Below are 20,700 nucleotides of genomic sequence, written 5' to 3'. Positions count from 1 at the left end.
GTGGTACACGCCTTTATTCTCAGCACTCGGGAGGTAGAGGCAGGTAGATCTCAGAGTCAAGGCCAGAGCCTGATCTATAGAAAGAGTGAGATCCAGGCCAGCCATGCCTACATAGTGGATCTCTGTCTCAAAATACACACTTTCCAAAAGAGTAAGCATAAATAGTACGTAAGCCAAAATTAATCCTCTTTCCTCTTAATTTAGCCCCCAAGAAATTTCACTCTGGACTAACATAACCAAGAGCATATGCCTTCCAACATGCTGGAAGTGATAAGACACCACCAATATTTCTCATTCTGTCTCCAACTATCTAACCTGATACCAAGGGCCAGGTATGTGTGCTCAAGACTTGCACACTTCTGTCCAGATGTGTATTCACTGAATGAAAGCATCCTGAGAATGCTTAGATCTACATAATGCTTGCCACACTGTACACATCCAGCAGAGACATCAGAGATAAGACAAGCTAAGAGCTAAGGACTTTCTCCCAACATCCAGTCAACTCAGTTCCTAAAGCAGAAGAAAGAAGCGTACCTTTTCCTCAGTCTAGGTTCAGAGAACAGGGTTTTTTTGTTTTGTTTTGTTTCTTTGGGTTTCTTTCTCTACTAAGGAAAGAAGCAGGCTATCAGGCTGTAAAACAGTATTTAAAAAAAAAAAAAAAAAAAAAAAACCACAAAACAAAAAACATAACCATAACCTGATTAGCAAGCCCCAGTCTTGGGCCAGTGGTATTGCTCAGTAAGTAAAAAAAATCATTGACTGTGCATTCTGAAAATCTGATTCCATCCCTGGGACTCACAGGAGAAGAAGACCAGCTCTCAAAAGTTGAAGTGTGATCTCCACATGCCCATATTACATACATGCACACACTTTTTAATTTGTAAAAACACTTGTACTTATTTTATGTGCATGAGTGTTTTGTCTATATTATGTCTGTGTACCACTTGAGTGCCTAATGCCCACAGAGAGAGCATCAGAGCCCCTGGGACTGCAGTTACAGATGGCTGTAAGCTGCCATGTGGGCACTGGGAATTGAACCCAGGTCCTTTGGGAGAACAGCCAGTGCTCTTAATCACTAAGCCATCTCTGATTTTTTTTTTTTTCAATAACGAAATAAAGCAAAAATAAAAACGCCTAGCTTAGAAGGCCTAGTTTATAGTTAGGTTGTATCTTGGGGAAAAAAAGTGCTAAATATTCCCACACATAGTCTAAATCAGTTATAGTGTTACAAATAATTTCTACTTAAAATGTTAACAGGGGGCACTCACATGGTCTCTTCATCAATATCGTTTTCTTCTGTATTGCTTGTTGCTGTGGAACTTGCAGAGGAGCTACTGCCATCAAGGTGATTCACTTCATCTTCCCCCCCAAGATCCAGATCCAGATCTCCATCAGAGAGCTCATGCTACAACAAGGCCACAACAATATTTCTTTTAGAATTCTGAGTCAAAAGTTTTATTATGTAGCCCAGGCAGGTATTAAACGCATGAAATCTTCCTATCTCAGCCTCCTAAATGCTAGGATATTAACCAAACACCATCACACCCAGTTAAAACAAGATCTTTCTTCCAAATGTTTCTACTCAGTCATCCATCTAGGACATTTTCTATTTTCTGATCCTATAGCTACACTGCTAAGATTCCTGGAGAAAAGCTATACAACCTTACTGACTGATGCCACTACTGATTTATAGCTATCAATTAAGTGAGTTCCTCAATCCAACTAGGAATAATTCACATATTCCAAATCAGCTTCCATTAATTTTTCCTCACAAAGTAACATCCTAAACCCAGGTATAATGATACATGACTGTGATCTCAGGCTTGGCAAGTAAGTGAGAAAACCATAGCCAGCTTGGACTACAAAAACATATCAAGCTCTCACTTAAGTGTCCCCTCCAACTCTTTTCATCCTCATAGCCCTGCCAGCACCTGCACAGAACAAAATAAACCCTTCTCCAACTTTCAGCTGCCTTATCTGCAAGTTCTACTATTCATTTTACTCAACCTATCAAAGCAGACTGTTTCAATCTGAGCCCAATTTTCTTATCTGATCAATGCTTTTAACCTTATCATCAGTCTCCCCCCCATCATCACTGAAACAAAAAACCCAAGCCTCCCATCTTAAAAGTAACAGCAGTAGAAAAATATACTCTGTATCCCAACTCTTAACTAAAAATAAACAAAATTCACTTTGTGAGTTCTTATTCTGGCTATTATTTGGCTTGGCAAAAAGTAATCGTATCCCAAATCATAAGCCATCTTATAGGAACAGATAAAATACCTACTGTTAGTAAAGGAAAAAAGAACACATTGGGAAAAAAAAAAGTCATTCTATGATTTACTTTTTTTATACACATTGGAGTTTTGCCTACATGTATAACTGTATGAAGGTGTAGGGTTTCCTGGAACTGGAGCTCCAGGCAGTTGTGAGCTGCCATGTGGGTAGCAGGAACTGCACCTGGATCCTTCGGGAGAGCAGCCATCCCTCCAGCTCTAAAAGAAAGTATTCTTAAAATCTATAATTTAAAGATTCTAGACCATGTGTCACAGTTTCAGATAATGGTCTTCCTTAATTAAATTTTATAACCTTGAAGTATCAAATGTATAGAACATGTATACACCAATAATGAAAACTAGTGGACAAGATTGTTAGGACATTGTCTCCCCTACATTACATGCTGGAGACTACAACCCTACAATGTATATATTACCAATCTAAATCTATTATTACATGATAGTCTTCATTCTGAATCTTCTCCTCTTCATCTTCATCTTCTTTGGTCTCTCTTACTGAAGCTGAAGTAGGACCACCTTCCAGAAGCACATCAGAGCATGACCCACTCTTCTTAGTTCGTGTCTCCAGAGCATCATCATTTTGGGGGCTAAGATGATTATCTGGTGGTGACAAATCTCTTGATTTCTGAGTTCGGGACAGCTCAATAGTCAGTCTCTTTTAAAACAGGAACAGTACAAGACAATATTAAGTATAAGAGGTGTCTCAATGGCAAAGAAAAATGTTAAATATACACTGGGTGTGACAGCACATGTCATTAATCCTAGGGCCCAGGAGGCAGAAGCAGGGTGATTTCCAGCCTGGTCTTCATAGTTAAAAATAACAAAATAACAACAAAAGCCATAATGTTTGAGCTGAAGTACAGACAGGGGGACATACAGAAGTTGGTTCCTGGAGGAGACCAGCAGAACAAGTGGGTCTTGTCCATCCTGCAGAATATGATAGCACAATGCATACTGAAGGAGATATACAAAATCTGAGAACATGCTTATACACATGAAATCTCCATGTGCTAAGCATCTGTCACCTGTGGATGATGACACTTGAGTGGGAGTTTGGCATGGTTTTAATCCCAACACTAAGGAGACAGAGGTAGGTGGCTCTCTGTGAGTCTAAGGCAAGTCAAGTTCCAGGGCAATCAGGGCTGCACACTAGAAACTATCGCAAAACACTGGGAAAAGGTGGAGCCAGATGTTCCTGAAACTAGTTTTTAAAAACCATTTCTTTTAATTCTCTCATTTATGACAATGATAAACTGTCTTTTGCATATCCAGTCTAAACTATACATAAAATTCACAAACTGTAGAGAGTGTTTTGTTTGATGATGCTGAGGACCCAGGACTTTGAACGTGAGGTAAGTACCCAGTTACTAAACTACATGTCCAGCACCAACAGTTTGAAATCTACAGTCATTCAAAACTTTGTGCTTCATCTACTATCACTTTTCACAATCCAAACCTCCCACTCCATCCAAAGCCTATATGGAGAGGTTGGCAGGACAGCTCAGTGAGTAAGAGCACTTGCCACCAGGTCAGACTACCTGAGTTCAATCCCTGAATCCACGTAGTGGAAGGAAAGAATCAACTGCCAGAGTTATCCTAACTTCCATCTGTGCAGAGTGGCATCAGCCACCCATACACACACACTAAAAACAATTCAAATTCCACATAAAAGAATTCCTTACATAATTTCATTATTATCAAACTATTATAGTGCCCAATCATCAACAGCAAGCAAGAATTCAAACTTTTTAATCTTTAAATCCAAGACAGCTTCTAGAAGATAATTACTTTAGGTACTGAGGGAAACACAATGTTTACCTCAAACCAGAGAGGCACTGAACAACAAACAATGCTGCTACATACTAAAAATATTATATCCTACAGTGTCTAACACAAACCCCTGAAATGAAAGTTACTAACAAATAAGGTCTTACATAGTTATGTTAATTAAATTGAGCTAATGTAGCTAAATGTGGCTAGACAATTGAGTAGTACAGAATCTAGAGGCTCAAAGGGTAGAGAAAAGGATTACCAGATTTTTTACCTCAATACTAAAATGAATAGCCAAAATAAAATTCAAAAAGCAGCAGGCCAAAAGGACAACAAACTATGCTAAATTAGAACAGATGTAATTGCCTTACCTCTTTAAGATTGTTTATTTGTTGAATATAACCAGTCTGGGCAGCTTCCAACTGAGTAATGTACCAGTGCTGATCCCGGCATTTTTGAAAAAATGTTGGTGAGCGTACCTGAAACCTTAAAGAACAGTTCCACATGAAGAAATTTCCAAACAGTGAATATGTGAAATAAACTCTACAATTCCCCTTTGATTAAGAACCACTTCAAATAAATTCAGAATTTCTATTATCCACTGCTAATGCATGTACTCATCAACCATAATGACATATGGCTGTAAATGTCAGTTGTCTCAACTCAAACTACTTTTGGGGGGAGTCAGGGGAGAGACAGGATTTGTCTGTTTTGCTCTATAGACCAGGCTGGGATTAAAGGCGTGCCCCACAAGCACCTTTTCTTTTATGTGTATGGGTGTTTTGCCTGCACGTATGAGTGTGCACCATGTGCATGTCTGGGGCTCAAAGAGGCCAGAAGTGTGTATCAGATTGCCTGAGACTTGAGTTACAGACAGTTGTAAGCCATGTGGGTGCTAGAAATCAAGGCCAGGTCCACTAGAAAAGCAGCCAGTCTCTAACCCACAGAACTATCCTTTGAGCCCCAAAACTATACTTTTCTAAAGATCACATTGTATTAATCTGCCAAATTAACCCACAAACCATAGATACTGTAAGACTATATTTCAAATATGATGATCTCAAGCTGGAAAAGAAAGAGGATTAAACTATATAGGAGTAATTAGGGAAATAACACTGTCTAATACCTATGCCTAGGTCAGGTTCCAGGAAAGTACAGTGTAAGGTCTGATTTTCTTCCCCCATCCAAGTGCTCTCTCTCTCTCTCATTCATATATATATACATACATATATATATACATATACACACACACACATATATATATATATATATATATATATGATTTTTTTTTTTTTTTACATCAGCATCTCACTCAGTTTAGGCTGATCTAAAACACACAGTAATCCCCCTGCCTTAGACTCTCTAGTGCTAGTATGTAAGCCACCACTCCAGGTTCCACATTATGCTTCGAGATAATCCATATACTGGGTCAAATATCCAAAACTGCTTCACCAGCCTCAGAAAGAGTTGTTTCCAACAAATTATATCTTTGTCCTCTCCTTATAATCAAAATTCTCCATATCAATAAAATGACAAATAAAAAGTATTTACATTAAATTATATTAACAACAAATAAGTTTTTAATGTATCTGGTTTGCACTTTTTAAAAACCCTCTTAATATTTATTAAAAACAATCTTCTTTCTTAGGTAAGAGTCAAACACAGAGTATATGTGTAACAACTATGTTTGAGGAAAGAACAAGGCAAGAAGTCTGTATTTCTCACCTCTTTGAGCCCTTTCCCTCTGCCATCCTTGTGTAATGTAACTACTGCCATACTTAAGAACTTAAATGTGCTCCCAAAAGCCCGAGCATAGAAGGGTGTTGCCGTTAGTGTACTATTAAAAGGTATTCATGTCATTGGGTCATGTTTCTGAAGAAGACACTAGACACCATACTAATCCAAGGCAAGGCTATGAGCTGACTTGTTTTCCTCATGAAACACTTGTATCATAATGTGGTATTTTACCACAACCAAACTGAAACCTCCAAAATTGGGAATCAGATTCTTTTCAAATTGATTATCTCAGGTACTTGTTACAGGAACAGAAAACAAGTAATAAAGCAACTTGAAGGGGGATGGGGCAGGTTACAATCCATTACTAATGAGAAGTCAAGGCAGAAATTAGACCAATTAATCATATCCAAATTCAAAAGCAACCAGAACAGATGCATGCATGCATGTATGCCTGCACTTAGTTAGTTCACTTTCTCCTTTATGCAGCCCAGGACTCAAACCCAGAGGATGGTGTTACCCTGAATTGGCAGGCCTTCCCATCTCAATGAACATAATCAAAATAGTCCCCCTAAGACATGCCCACAAGCTCCCCTAATTCACAAGCTCTAGTAGGTGAGACTGCCTTCCTAGGTGATTCTACAATGAAAACTAACCACAAAATATAAACAAGTAAGTTTAATCTAAGTTTTATACTATTGTGGAATGATCTTTTTGTTCACTATGAAGATGTATTGCTCTCACTGGTTTAATAAAGAACTAAATGGCCAAAAGCAAGACAGGAGGAGGTTAGGTAGAACTTGTAGACAGGGAGAAAGTGTTAGGATGAAGGGCAGAGTTACCCAGAGACACAGGAGAAGCAAGATGAGCATGCCACACTAAGGAAAGGCACAGGGCCACATCGTAGAACATAGGTAAGAAACATAGGTTAATTTAAGTTGTAAAAGCTAGTAGTAACAAGCCTAATTATAAAGGCCAAGCATTTATAATTAATAAGTCTCTGTGTGGTTATTTGGGAGCTGGCTAGCAGTACAGAAAATTCTATCAACATTACAGCTACTGTAAGAAAATACTATTAATAGTTAACTGCACCAGCTTCTAATTCTAGTCAATGATGCTCATGTATGAGGAGGCAGAATTGAACACTAAATCACAATTTAAGTGCATACTGCCAATTTAGCAGTATTTATAGGCAAACATTAGAAAAGCTTTGTTAAGTATTTTCTTTGACTGATGGATGAAACTCCTAGTCATTCCTGCAAATTAGTTTTACTATTTGTGCCCTTAAGATAAAAATAGGAAAAATTTCCTGTTTTTCTTTTAATGGACAAATAAATATATAAACATATCTACCTTAATTATGTATTTATTTGGAATTACAGAAAAGCCAGGTGTGGTAGCATACACCTTTAATCTTAAAACTTGGGAGGCAGAGACAGACACATATATGAATTCAAGGCCAGCTTGGTCTACACATAAGTTCCAGGACAACCAGGGATATCTAAGAAAGACTCTGTCTCAAAAAAAAAAAAAAAAAAAAAAGGGTTCAGAAAACCCTTAACTTTCTAATAAGGATGTAAAATTGTATCAAAATTTTAAAATTAGCAAAAGAAAAGTACAAAAGGGCTAATTGGGAAGAGGAGGGATTAGCAGGAAGCAGGAGGGTTCCAAAAAGATAGGGGGTAAATAAGATCAAAACTGCTGCACACTAAACACAAGTATGAGAATGGCATTATGAAACTCATCTGATATAGCCAATATACACTAATAAAAATATTAAGGGGAAAAATTGCCACTTTGTAGGTTGGTAAATTGATGCTTGAATCGTGACTGTAACATTAAATGGCAACAGCATTTTCTTCTTACCTCATAAGAAAAAAAAAAAATGTAACAGTTTTCTTCCCTTTTCCTCCCTCCTTTCTTACTTTCTTACTTTCTGGTTTTTTTTTTTTTTTTTTCCTTTTCTTCTTTGAGAGTGTCATATAGTCATGGCAAATCTTGAATTCCCTAGGTAGGCAAGTATGAACTTAAACTCCAGACCTTCTTCCACCTCCGCCACCCACACATGCTGGGATTACAGGTATGCACCATCACAGCTAGCAATGTTTATTTTTGTTCTCCTACTTCTAACATGATTCTATCTGAAACTGAAAGATGCTCTGTAAAGTTAAGCTTGTAAAATCATTCACGGAAATATTATATACTCTCAAATAGGAAAGAAGAAAAAAATAAACCACTTAATGCCCTCACTTTTTTCAGATAAACTCAGTATTCAGATTTAGACTTATTTAATGAGTTGTTAGCCCAGCAGATTCTTTACATGAAGTCAAGTATGGAATTATCTACCTAAAGCATATTAGCACTACAAAGTTTCAGATTTGGGAGCATTTTGGATTTTTAGTTCAAACTATAAATCACTGATTAAGTTTTTTTTTTTTTTTTTTTTTTTTTTTATCAAGACTAAGTCTCTTGTAAGCCAGACTGGCTTCAAACCTGTCCTGTCACCTAGACTGGTCTTGGCCTCATGCTCTTTCTGGCTCTACACCTCAGATAATAGAATTACAGGATGGGTCATCACCTCTGGCAATATTTTCCTTCTTAATGGCATCAATAACTAGGTATCAAGCCTTTTTTTTCCACTTTTATTATACATCTAATTACATGAAACTCCTGAAATAAAAGTCGTAATTAGTGTGAATTTCAGTATTTATGTTTGTTAAATGTATAAACTTTGAAATAAAGTTCTGATAACATTATTGCCCCCTAATTTAAGTCACAATATCAAATACCTCAAATTACCTTAAAATCACTGTATCATTTTGTCGGTTCAAGTATCCTTCATTTGCAAGTAAGTCCAAACGGAAAAATCGATTATATCCCCAGCACTCTCCAACTTCAAAGTCAGATGCAAATTCTCGAATGATATTTTTGGTAGGATCATTGCAGGACTGGTGAACCATTTCTACACGATATTCATACCTAAAATACAGAAGCCATTAGTACAGTCAGCAAAGTAAAAATAACTAATTACAAAAAAATAAAACTGTTACTCCAGCCAAACTCCTTTCAGAAAAGATGTTATTTACAGAAACAGAAGTATTTCAGATGGGTCACTGCCTTAGTTTGGGTTACTATTGCTGTGATTAAACACTACAACCAAAGCAATTTGGGGAAGAAAAAGGTTTGTTTGGCTTACACTTCCATATTAATGTTCATCACTAGAAGCAGGCAGGACAGGAACTCATACAAGACAGGAACCTGGAGGGAAACCTCTCTAAGGAAAAACTCTATTCTCTCCTTAATGAAATTCTCAGCCAGATAGGGCAGTCTACCCCTATAATTTTAGCACATGGGAGATAAAGACAGAAATATCATTAATTCAAGGGCATCCTTGGCTATACCAAGTTTAACACCAGTCTGGTTATAACTCCCTCACTTAACAACAACAAGATGGGAAAAGTGGGGTAGGGGAGGACTTTCTTCCCTAAAACAGAAGGGACTCTGTGTCATAGTTAGGGTTACTATTGCTATGATGAAACACCATGACCAAAAACAAGTTGGGGAGGAGAGGGTTTATATGGATTGCACTTCTACACCATAGTCTATCAATGAAGGAAGTCAGGACAGGAGTTCAAGCAGGACTAGAACTCCTCCATAGGGAGCTACATACTGGCTTGCTGCTCCTCATGGCTTGCTCAGCCTACTTCCTTATAGAACCCAGGACCACCAGCCCAGGATGGCACCACCCACAAGGGTTGGGTCCTTTCCCATCAATCACTAACTGCCCTGCAGGCTTGCCTATATTCCAATATTATGGAGGCATTTTCTTAATTGAGGTTCCCTCTGCTCCAATAACTCTAGCTTGTGTCAACTTGACATAAAACTTATCTATCACACTCAGTAACTACTACTGGAAAACAAATCCCAAAATGTCTCATGCAGTAATTTTCACTTAAATATTACATGCATATATATGCTCACACACACCTTGAGAAAGACTAAGGCTTGAAAAAATTATGAAGTGTTTCCACAGACTCCAGCTGATATTCAGATCTACTAGATTGCTATCAAGATTGCTATATAATGACTCACGTTTCTATTCTACATTTTGGCAGTTAAACTACTCCACTGATAAACCTTGAACTGCAAAATTTAAAGTCACTTCAATATTTAATGAAAGAGGATTCAGAACCCATGGTGCTTCCTGAAACATTAAGTGAATTAACAAATATATTTATAAGAATAGAATACTCACATGAAAGTATTTAGACAATGTCCAACAAGCATACATGCAAATTCCAATCTTTTCTGAATATAGTTCATGAACAAAAAAAATTATCAAAGATAAGGTATTAACACTTCTAGAACAATGTGAACTTCTAGCTCCTGAACTTCTAGCTAGAGGTATAGCACAGAAAAAGAGCCCTAAACCTGAGACTTGGTCTCTGGTTCCAAATAAATATGTATGTAAGTTAAAGTCCTGACATCTGTTTGGTCAGTGATAAAAGCTCAAGCTGAATCCAGTACTAAGACAGTTAAATGTTAAACTATACACAGGGGGAAAGAGAGAGAGAGAGAGAGAGAGAGAGAGAGAGAGAGAGAGAGAGGGAGGGAGGGAGGGAGGGAGGGAGGGAGGGAGGGAGGAAGAAAGAAAGAAAGAAAGAAAGAAAGAAAGAAAGAAAGAAAGAAAGAAAGACTCCTTTAGGACTTAGAATCTGAAATTTTAAATTGTAAAAATGGAAATTTAAATAAATAAAAAAATTTAAAAAAATAAAAATCTATAACTTTTAACAAAATAAATACCTGTCTGGAGGGCCTTGGCACAGGAAAAAAAAAAAAAAAATGAAATTTAAGACACAAAACCTAGATTTCCCAAAAAAAGAAATAAGAAGCAGAGTCAGACAAAGTATTTTGTTTTTAACCCCAGTACTGGGAACTGAATCCAGATGAGGGCATTCTATGTAAGCATTCTACCACTGAGCTAAATCCCCAGTCCCAAATGTTAGTTCTTGTGGTAACAACACAGGTTAACTTCAATATCTCAAGTTACACTGATATGGAAAAGAGCTAAGACTAAAACACCCAGTTAACAGATCTGGCCACTTCCCATTCTATAATATTCAGTTTGGCCCTAAAATAGCAGAAGGATCTTCAAGGTTAGTAAATGCCAGTATTTATTGTGTGTGTGTGACCACAATGCATGTGTATGACAGTCAGAGAGAGGACTGTTTGAGGGAGTCAGTTATTAAGTTCCCATTCCATTTAGCAGTGCCCATTCCATTTAGCATTCAAATATGCTGTATTTTCTTACTTTTTTTTTTTTTTTTTTATATTTTATGTGCATTGGTGTGAAGGTATCAGATCCCCTGGAACTGGAGTTTCAGATAGTTGTGAGCGGCCATGTGGGTGCTGGGAATAAACCCAGGTCCTCTGGAAGAGCAGCCAGTGCTCTTAACTGCTGAGCCATCTCTCCAGACCCTATGCTGCATTTCCAAAGTATCTGTGATCAATATCTAAATCAATTCCATTCTGATTAGAGAGCACATTTTAACTTATTCTTAAATTCACTGAGACATGTTTCATGGCTCTGAACATGGTCTAGCTTGGAAAAGGTATGGTCTTTTTTTGTTTGGTTGGTTTTTGGTTTTTTGAGACAGGGTTTCTCTGTGGCTTTAGGGATAGAGACCCACCTGCCTCAGGCTCCTAAGTGCTGGGATTAAAGGTGTGTGCCACCACCACCCAACATGGTCTTAAGACTAATTAGTGCTGGTCACTTCTGGAAGGAACACTCTAAATATCAGTCAGGCTGACAGATGTTTGTCTTAGTTACTTTCATCATCACTATGACCAGCATACCCGAGAGAACTTAGAAGTACACATTTTGACTCATGTTCAGTTCGTGACTGACTGGCCTGTGTGCTTTAGCAGAAAGAGTCTTGGCAAACAGAAAGCAGACTTTTTCAACATATAGACTCTTTCAACATAATATGAACATGAACTCAGCTTTTGGCTGCTAGCTGACTGTTATCATGCATTTACTACTGCATATAAATCCAAATATTGTACTATCATAAAGGAGTCAACAAAGTTAAATTTATAGTATCTGGTATTCATATCACTAGATATGCCAATAGACCCCCCCCCAAAAAAAAAACCTAAGAAATGAGAATTACATTATTACATTATTTTTGTTAAAACCAAATTTCTCTTAATGTCAGTAATTTTTTAAATTTATTCATGTAATTTCCATTTCCATCTCTAACTGGAGGATATTTTTCTTATTACTAAAATTTTTACAAAAATCTGAGTATGATGTACTCTGGTAATTCAGGCTTCCTGGGTCTGTTCATTTAAAGTTTTTACCAAATTTGGAGAATTCTCATTATTTCTTCAAATCTTTTCTTTTTCTAACCAACTCCAAATTCCAGGTCTCTAAGGGACTGAAGGAGTCTATATTAAACTGTTTAACACTGTTCTATCATTTTTGGGATCTTTTTGTATTATCATTTTTGGCTAACAATTCCTCAAAGTAATTATTTCCTTTCTGACTCTGAGTCTATCTAGTTATCTTGTCTCTTGTCTACTATAAATCTCCTATGTCTCAGCTGGCAAGAAGGCTCATTGGGTAAAGGTAATTGTGTAAACTTGACAACCTGAGTTTGTTCCCCAGAGTTCACAGAGTGGCAAAGAGACCCATTAGCTTGGATTTGTCTTCTGACCACACATTCTAAATAGAAAGTTACAAATCTTTCAAGTTTCTACCTTATGGTGTAAATCAAAACATTGACCTGGATCAGCAAGTCATTCTTCAGTGACAGGGAGCCCGGGGATGAGAAATAAAGAAGACAGATAAGTGTGATTAGGAGGTCTTGTGTAAACTGATGGTACAAGCCACCCAAGTTTATTAAAACATACAGCATCAGCCAGATGTGGTAGCTCACACTATTAATCTCAGTGGCATGAAGGAAACAGAGGCAGGTAAATCTCTGTGAGTTTGAGCTGTAGGACATCCAAGACTGTGTAGAGACCCTGTCTCAAAACAAACAAAAGAAGCACAAGAAACAAGAAGTACAGTTTACAGGGGAAAAAACAGGACAGAACAAGCAGAAAGTTAATCAAATGATGTTGGACTAAAGGAACAAAAGCTACCTAAAAAGTGTCACAGAACGTGGGACTGATCACTCCAGTCTCTGCAAGGGAAAAGTCAGACTCCCACGGATTGCCAAGCCTGCTCCTGGGTGAAAAACTAGCATTCCCTTTTTGCTTTCATCAGGGCCTTTGGGAAAGATCTGGATTAGCCTGGCTCCCAACAAAACATAGTTGTTAAGTATCTTAATGTCATTCTCTTGTATTCTAAAATCTGTACTAGTTACTAATTTCAGTTGAGTCTCTACATTTATTTTGATGGTTTGTTTTTTTGTCTGCTGGTATATTTGAATGCCAGACACTGTGTATTTTATTTTAATGGATCCCTTTATAATTGCATCCACTTTCCTAATTCCAGGATGCAGTTAAGTTACCTGGAATTTTTTTTTTTTTTTTTTTTTTTTTTTTTTTGTTTTTGTTTTCTTTTTCTTGTGAGTCTTGCTTTCATCTGTTAAAGTGGGGGCAGCACAGTATTCAGTTTAGACTTTATTGTTCCCATCACTAAACAAAAGCCTTCCTCAGTGCTCTACCCTGTGCCCAATTTACTACAAGTTTCTCTCCTGCAGCTGATAGAAACAGAGGTGTTGCCTGAGCCCTTTGATAGTATCACCCACTCACTATTCCCTCTTATCCACTCATAAGGTTAATTCCCCAGCCTTGTCTTTCATTAGTTTCCTCCTAAGTCCTAACTAAAACTCCACTGAAAACAAAACAGGAATCCCCTATCAATCTCTGGATCTTCTGCCTGGAGCCCTGTCATCTCTATCCTACCCAATGTCTAGAGCCCTGTCATTTCTGTATTCTACACAATGTGCCCTTACTTTGTTGGTTGCCTGGACTTTCAGTTACTCTGCCAAATATGGAGTCCTACATCATTTTACCTCACTTCCTCCATCATATGTTGCACCCCAAAACTCTTGTGGCTTTAAGGAACAATCACAAAGCCAATTTGAGTGTTTCTTTTCTCGGGAAAACTGCTTTCACTAGCTATTTCATCCAGAAAAATGTTTCAAGTAATAGCACAACAGAAGGTTTGTATTTTATCACTACTAATTCATTTTTAGCTGTAATCAGATGTTCCATTATCAACCCGTGTAAAAAATATCTAGTAAATGTACTAGTGTGAAACACACACAAAAAAAAATATGTAATAGAGCCAGATATAGTGTCATACACCTATAACTGCATCATCAGAAAGCTGAGCTAGGAGGATCATGAGTTCAGGACATCTTGGGTTACTCAGAAGAAATAAAGTGCCTGTCTCATAAAGCTCCACCCTCCCAGATGATCTATAGGAAGTTAATGGTCACAGGGTAAGGAAGAGAATTTATCCAGTGGTGCTCATACTTCTATAAAGAACATGCCACCCCAACCCTAACCCTAACCCCAACCCTAACCCTAAAAACAGTCCTAGCTGTAAGTCACTGGGCTATAAACAGAAAAAGGACATGAAAATAAAATGGGGACTACTTGGAATCAAGGGACTCAGAGAATATGATATAATTATATCATGTAGAAGCTACATACTCTAATAGAAAGTGAATATGATAAAATTACATCATATTTAAACATGAAAATGCCATAATTAAGTTGGACATAGTGGTGCATGCCTTAAATCCCAGCACTAAAGGAGACAGAGGTAAGTGGATCTATGAGTATAAGGCCAGCCAGGTCTACCTAGTCAGACCCTGAAGCAATGGTTTGGAAGCTAAAATCATTTGCTCCTCTTCAGGAGAAAATGTGGGTTCAATGCTCAGCGCCCACATGGTAGCTCACAACCATCTGTAACTCCAGTTTCAGGGAATTCAATGCCGTCCTCTTGCTTCTGCAGTCACCAGTAATGCAAATGATAAACAGACATACATATAGTAAAACACTCATACACATGCAACCAAAAAGGGGGAAAAATGAGCCTGGTTTACTTCCTGCACTCAGTTCACAGCTAGTCTGGTCTACATAGCAAGCTCCAGGCCAGCTAAGAGTAAAACACTGACAAAAAAAAAAAAAAAAAGAGCCACAATTTAATCCATTATGTATTACTAATATATGCAAATAAAAAACATTAAGACTAAAAAAACCTAGCCATTAATACTAATTTAAAAAATAAAGACATACTAGTATTGGCTTAGTTTTGGTATATCAAAGAAAATATTATATGAAGCCACTTTTAAAATGATAACTTCTACACTCCTAAACACAATACAAGTTGGTGACTATCGGAGGCTATTGGACATGGGTTTGAAGCACTGTCTATCTTTTTTGAGACAAGATCTCTTATGGCTCTAAAGCACACATCAGGCTAGGCAGCTACCCAGAAAGCCCAAGGGATCCTCTGATCCCCACTGCTCCAGGACTAAGATGCAAGCATGTACCATCAAGACGAGTTTCCCTACGAAGTTCTAGGGATCAGACTCAGGGAGTACTTTACTGAGCTGTCTCACCAGGCCCAAAGGGTATTTTTATGAGGAAATGATGTTCTGAAATTAGGTGTCAATGATAGTTAACAGTTGTAGAACTCTGAACTTATTCAAAAAACCACTAAAGTGTGTGTGTGTGTGTGTATGTATTTTTTTAAACTTTCAGACAATTTTCAGACAATTTTATTAGTGTTTAAAAGAAAAGTCCAGAGCAGCAAGCTATAAATCTCAGCAGCTATCTGGAGGAGATGGCTGGAGAAGAAAAAATAGAAAAAGCCATGTTGTTTAAGCAGGCTGAGAAGCCAGCTACATGATGGAGACCCCAGGGGCATTAGAAAAAAGAGTAAGGTAATACCTGACATGTTAGGGAAATATGCTTAGACCAGAGATCAAAAGAAAAAGGAAAAATCAGGCTTCCCTAAGTAATTCAGAAGAGTGGATTGGATCTCAGACACTGGACAGTTGGAGGGTTGGTTTTGCTTTGACTGTGAGACTGAATTTTAAAAAGACTTTGGATTTTAAAAGAGATTGGCTATTTTTAAATTTGTTTTTAATTTATATACACTAGTGTTTTGCCTGTATGAAGGTCTGTGTAAAGGTGTCAGAAGCCGCTTCCCTAAGTAATTCAGAAGAGTGGATTGGATCTCAGACACTGGACAGTTGGAGGGTTGGTTTTGCTTTGACTGTGAGACTGAATTTTAAAAAGACTTTGGATTTTAAAAGAGATTGGCTATTTTTAAATTTGTTTTTAATTTATATACACTAGTGTTTTGCCTGTATGAAGGTCTGTGTAAAGGTGTCAGAAGCCCTGGAAGTGGAGTTACAGACAGATGTGCTGGGAATTAAACCTGGGTCCTCTGGAATGTCAGCCAGATCTCTTAACCACTGAGCCATCTCTCTAGCCCGAGATTGGCTATTTTAAAGGGACTGAAATTTTAATGTTTGAATTTGTAAAGACTGTGAAACTTTTAAAGTTATTTATGTTTATTTTTGTTGTTTGTTTTGTTTTTAATGTAAGATCTAGAGGAAGAATAAGGAAGGGTTGTGGCTTAATAGTGAAGTATTTTTGTGTGTCAAATAGATAAGGAGTCAGTTGTACCAGCTGATTTTATTCAACTTGACACAGCTAGAGTCATCAGAGATGGAGGAGCTTCAATTGAAAAAATGCCTCCATAAGATCCAGCTGTAAGACATTTTCTTAATTAGTGATCAATGGGGGAGGATCCAGCCCATTGTGGGTAGTGCCAATCCTGGACTGGTGGTTCTGGGTTCTATAAGAAAGCAGGCAAAACAAGCCGTGTGAAGCAAGCCAGGAAGTAACAATCATCCCCATTTGAGTTCCTGTCCAAACTTCCTTCATAATTAATATAAATGTATTTCACTGAAGAGAAGTGTAAAGTGAATAAATCCTTTTTTCCCCAATTTGCTTTTTGGTCATGGTGTTTCACTGCAGCAACAGAAACCCTAAGCAAGACACGAAGCATGTAAGTTTGTATTAAAGTAGTTAATTAAATAATTTATTTGGCCAGGCATTACTGGCATATGCCTTGAATCCCAGCCCTTGGGAGGCAGAGGCAGAAGGATCTCTGAGAGTTCCAGGACAGCCTGAGCTACACAAAGAAACCCTGTCTCCAAAAACCAAACCAAACCAACAAACAAACAAAAATCGCTTACTTGGAAGTTTCAGGTAAGCCAGCTGATAGTTCCAGAAATACAGATAAGTAATAGCCTCGTACAACTCCATTTCCATCCTAAAAAAAGAAAAGAGGTTATGCAAAACAATCTACATATCAACTCCAGTATAAAAACTTTAAGCAACAATGAAGCCAACAAATGCAAACTAATGTCTAATAGTTGGGTTGAGAAATATATCTAAGTTTAAAAACCAATAAAAAAATTAAAACACCCCAGATGTTATGTTAGTACATTTCAATTTTAAACTTTTATACATTAAAAAAGGAAAAATATACCTGGGCAGTTTTGGCACATGCCTTTCATCCCAGCACTCAGGAGGCACAGGCAGGAAGATTTTTGTGAGTTTGAGGCCAGCCTGGTCTACAGTGCAAGTCCCAGGACAAACAGAACTACAACTACAAAAGAGAAACCCTGCCTTGAAGAAAAAAAACAAAAAAAAAAGGAAAAATATCCACATTTACAAATTAGGAAACTATCAAAAACTATAATAAAAATTTTAACATCTATAGACTCTTTACAAACCAACCTTAAGAACAAAAACTCAATGAGAACAGGCAAATGACTACTTATTTTTACTAGCAGTGAGTGAAATGGGTACACCAGGTATCAAAAGGAGAGCCTCATGAATACCAAGGAAGTACTCTGCCATTGTGCTACATTCCCACATTCAAACAGGAATTTTTAAAATAAGTGGATGATATCCAGAATAAATAGAACTACTACAGCTTAACAGGGAAAAGAAATAAACATGACTAAAAGTGGGCAAAAGATGTGAACACACACACATGCATATATGCCCCACATCACTAATTAGTGAAAGACATGTTAACTAAAACCATAATGAATATGACCTCACTAGTATTAGGATAGTCACTTTAAAAATGTAGAGATAGCACGTCCATGAAGAGAATGAAACATTCCTGCACTGTTGATATTAATATGCAAATGATACCAAATGCTGAATCCTTCAAAAGTAAAACCAGAATTACTCTATGACCCAGTAATTCCACTTCTGAATATTTATCTACACGAAAAACTGAAAAGGGCCTCTTAAAAGATGAGTGTCATCTGTGTTAACAGCAGAACTATTTACAGCAGCCAAGTGGTGAAGGTAGCCAGAGATATAATACAGTAAGACCATCTCAAGAAAAACGGAAGGGGAGTAGAAAGATAGCACAGAGGGGGGAAAAAGTCAGTGAACAAAATATGAAATATACATATAGTGTGGTATTATCATCTTATCAATCAATGAAAATTCTATACTACAAAATGAATCATCAATAATCAATAAAAGATGAACAGCCAGGACATTATGTTCATTATGCTGAGCCAGCCAATAGTAAATTACTACATGATTCATTCCACTTATGTGTTACAGGAGTCAAATTCAGAGAAACAGAGTGTAGAACAGGACCTAACAGAGGCTTATTTAAAGGTGAGCATTTCCAGGTTTATTTAGTGTTTTGAGACAGGATTTCATGGGCTAGTGGAGGCTAGCATGGAGTTCACTATATAAGGCTCAGCCTTTACTCAAACTCAAAATTCTGCCTCTGTTTCTTGTTTGTTTTGAGATGGGGGTCTCATTGTTTAGTCCTGGATGGCCCTAAACTCACACATGGACCAAATTGATCTCAAACTCAAAAATCTACCTGTCTCTTCTCTGCCTCCAGAATGTTTGAATTAAAGACATGTCCTCCAAATTGAAACATTGCACCCTGGAGAGCTTTATTAAAGTTCTTAAAACTCAGCCAGGTGGTGCTAGAACACACCGTTAATCCCAGCACTCATGAAGCAGAGGCAGACAGATCTCTGTGAGTTCGAGGCCAGCCTAGTTTACAAAGACAACTCCAAGACAACCAGAGCTGTTATAAAAAAAAAAATCCTAAGACTCAAACAAAACTTTTAAATCTCAGGAAACTCCTAAAACTTAAAAGTTCCTTCAAACTGGAGTTACTTGGAATCAAACCTTGGTCCTCTCTTAGAGGAACACTGCTCTTATCTCCTGATCCATGTCTCCAGCTCCTAAAACTGTCTTCTAAACATATTTACCTCCCTATAAACCAGAAATAAAGTTTAGTGATGTTGGAGCATATACATTCATGTGTAACACATATTTTTACAAGTTTAGTAATAAATGGCATAAGAGATACTCCTTTATTAAGTAAGCTAGTAAACTTCAAAACACTAAAGAAAAGTTCAAAATTGAGTTGAAAATTTAGAAATATGGAAAACTTACTGGGTAAACTTTTAACCTCCAGCAAAGTCCTGAAACTTGAAGAGGTGGGCTGTAAACAGGATCTGCTCTCTGGCGCAAAGTGCTAAAGAAAAGAAAAGGAAAAAAAAAAAAATTCCAACATCAAAACTATTATGAAATGGCCACAAGCAAAACCAAAACCAACTTGAGCTAACATGTAAAAAAAATCTGAACAACAAAAGGTGGCACATACCTTTATCCCAGCACTCGGGAGGCAGAGGCAGGCAGATCTCTGTGAGTTCAAGGCTATTCTGCTCTACAGAGCTAGTTCCAGGACAGTCTCCAAAGCAATACAGAGTTGCATTTAAGCATAACAAAAAACTCAAAAACTATGCCATTTAATGGAAAATAGAGTATCACTAACTATTCCAAATTTAATTCTACTTTAGTAAGCATTCCTTACTATTTCAAAACCAAACCATGAAGGAATAAGTTAATGGTACAAAATGTGATTAGTATGTATACAGTCCTAGCTCAACATTAGGCACCAAAAAGGGTTAAACAAATGAAAACTGACCACCTCTTCTGGCCTCCAAGGCACCAAGACTCTCCATGCTGCACATACAAACACAGAGACAAACACCCATACACATCAAATCAAATTAAATTAAAATTAAAAATAATTAAGGTGCACATACCTTCAATCCCAGCCCTTAGGAGGCAGAGACAGGCAGATCTCTGAGTTCTAGGCCAGCCTTTTCTACAGAGTGAGTTTCAGGACAGTCAGGGATATACAAAGAAATCTCATCTCAAAAACAAAAACAAAAACCACAACTTTTTAAGATTCAACAAAGAGATCACCAAGGAGGAGAAAATGTATGCCTAACTTTATGCAGAGTCACTGAAGACACTGTATGAAATTGCCTTTAGGTTATGTGTTATAATAAATACATGAAACAGAAATAAATACATTTGCTATAGATTAAATCTTACATAACCAAGATATTTCATTATCTATGCTCACTTTTTGCCTGTTTTTTGAAACAGCATTTCTCTGTGTAGCCCTGGTTGTCCTGGAACTAAACTTCTATAGACCAGAGTACCCTCAAACACAGAGATGTGACTGCCTCTGGAGTACTAGGATTAAAGGTGTATACCACCACATCTAGCTCTATCTACGTGCAAACATTTTTTTTTTTTTAAGTTTATTCAAGACAGAGTTTCTTTGTGTAGCTTTGGAGCCTGTCCTGTAACTCACATAGGTCTCCCTGCCTCTGCCTCCTGAGTGCTGGAATAAAGGTGTGTGCCACCACTGCTCTGCTTATATGCAAACATTTTAAACTCGAAATCCAAACAATTCTGCCCTTTGAAATGAGAAATGAAGCTTGGCATACACACTCCAGATCAGCTCTGCTTCTAACAGTAAACTTTAGTTAACGACTTCATT

General features: G+C 37.4%; 1 protein-coding gene across 4 annotated transcripts in view; it reads right to left on the bottom strand.

Annotated features, from left to right (window-relative positions):
• Positions 1-20,700, bottom strand: part of Trim37 (tripartite motif containing 37) — a 125,694-nt gene that overhangs the window by 67,463 nt on the left and 37,531 nt on the right. For all 4 annotated transcript variants that reach the window (XM_051188690.1, XM_051188608.1, XM_051188858.1 and 1 more), the window contains exons 11-16: positions 19,296-19,377; positions 17,039-17,115; positions 8,601-8,780; positions 4,439-4,553; positions 2,734-2,952; positions 1,269-1,405 (exon numbers count right to left, since the gene is read on the bottom strand). In XM_051188690.1, coding sequence (XP_051044647.1) covers positions 1,269-1,405; positions 2,734-2,952; positions 4,439-4,553; positions 8,601-8,780; positions 17,039-17,115; positions 19,296-19,377 — 810 coding nt within the window. The remainder of the gene's footprint in view (positions 1-1,268; positions 1,406-2,733; positions 2,953-4,438; positions 4,554-8,600; positions 8,781-17,038; positions 17,116-19,295; positions 19,378-20,700) is intronic.

The sequence above is a fragment of the Phodopus roborovskii genome, unplaced genomic scaffold (genome assembly GCF_943737965.1).
Source record: "Phodopus roborovskii unplaced genomic scaffold, PHOROB, whole genome shotgun sequence".
Lineage (NCBI taxonomy): Eukaryota > Metazoa > Chordata > Mammalia > Rodentia > Cricetidae > Phodopus > Phodopus roborovskii.
Note: the sequence above shows the minus strand (reverse complement) of the source record. Positions and strands in the feature narration are given on the sequence as shown.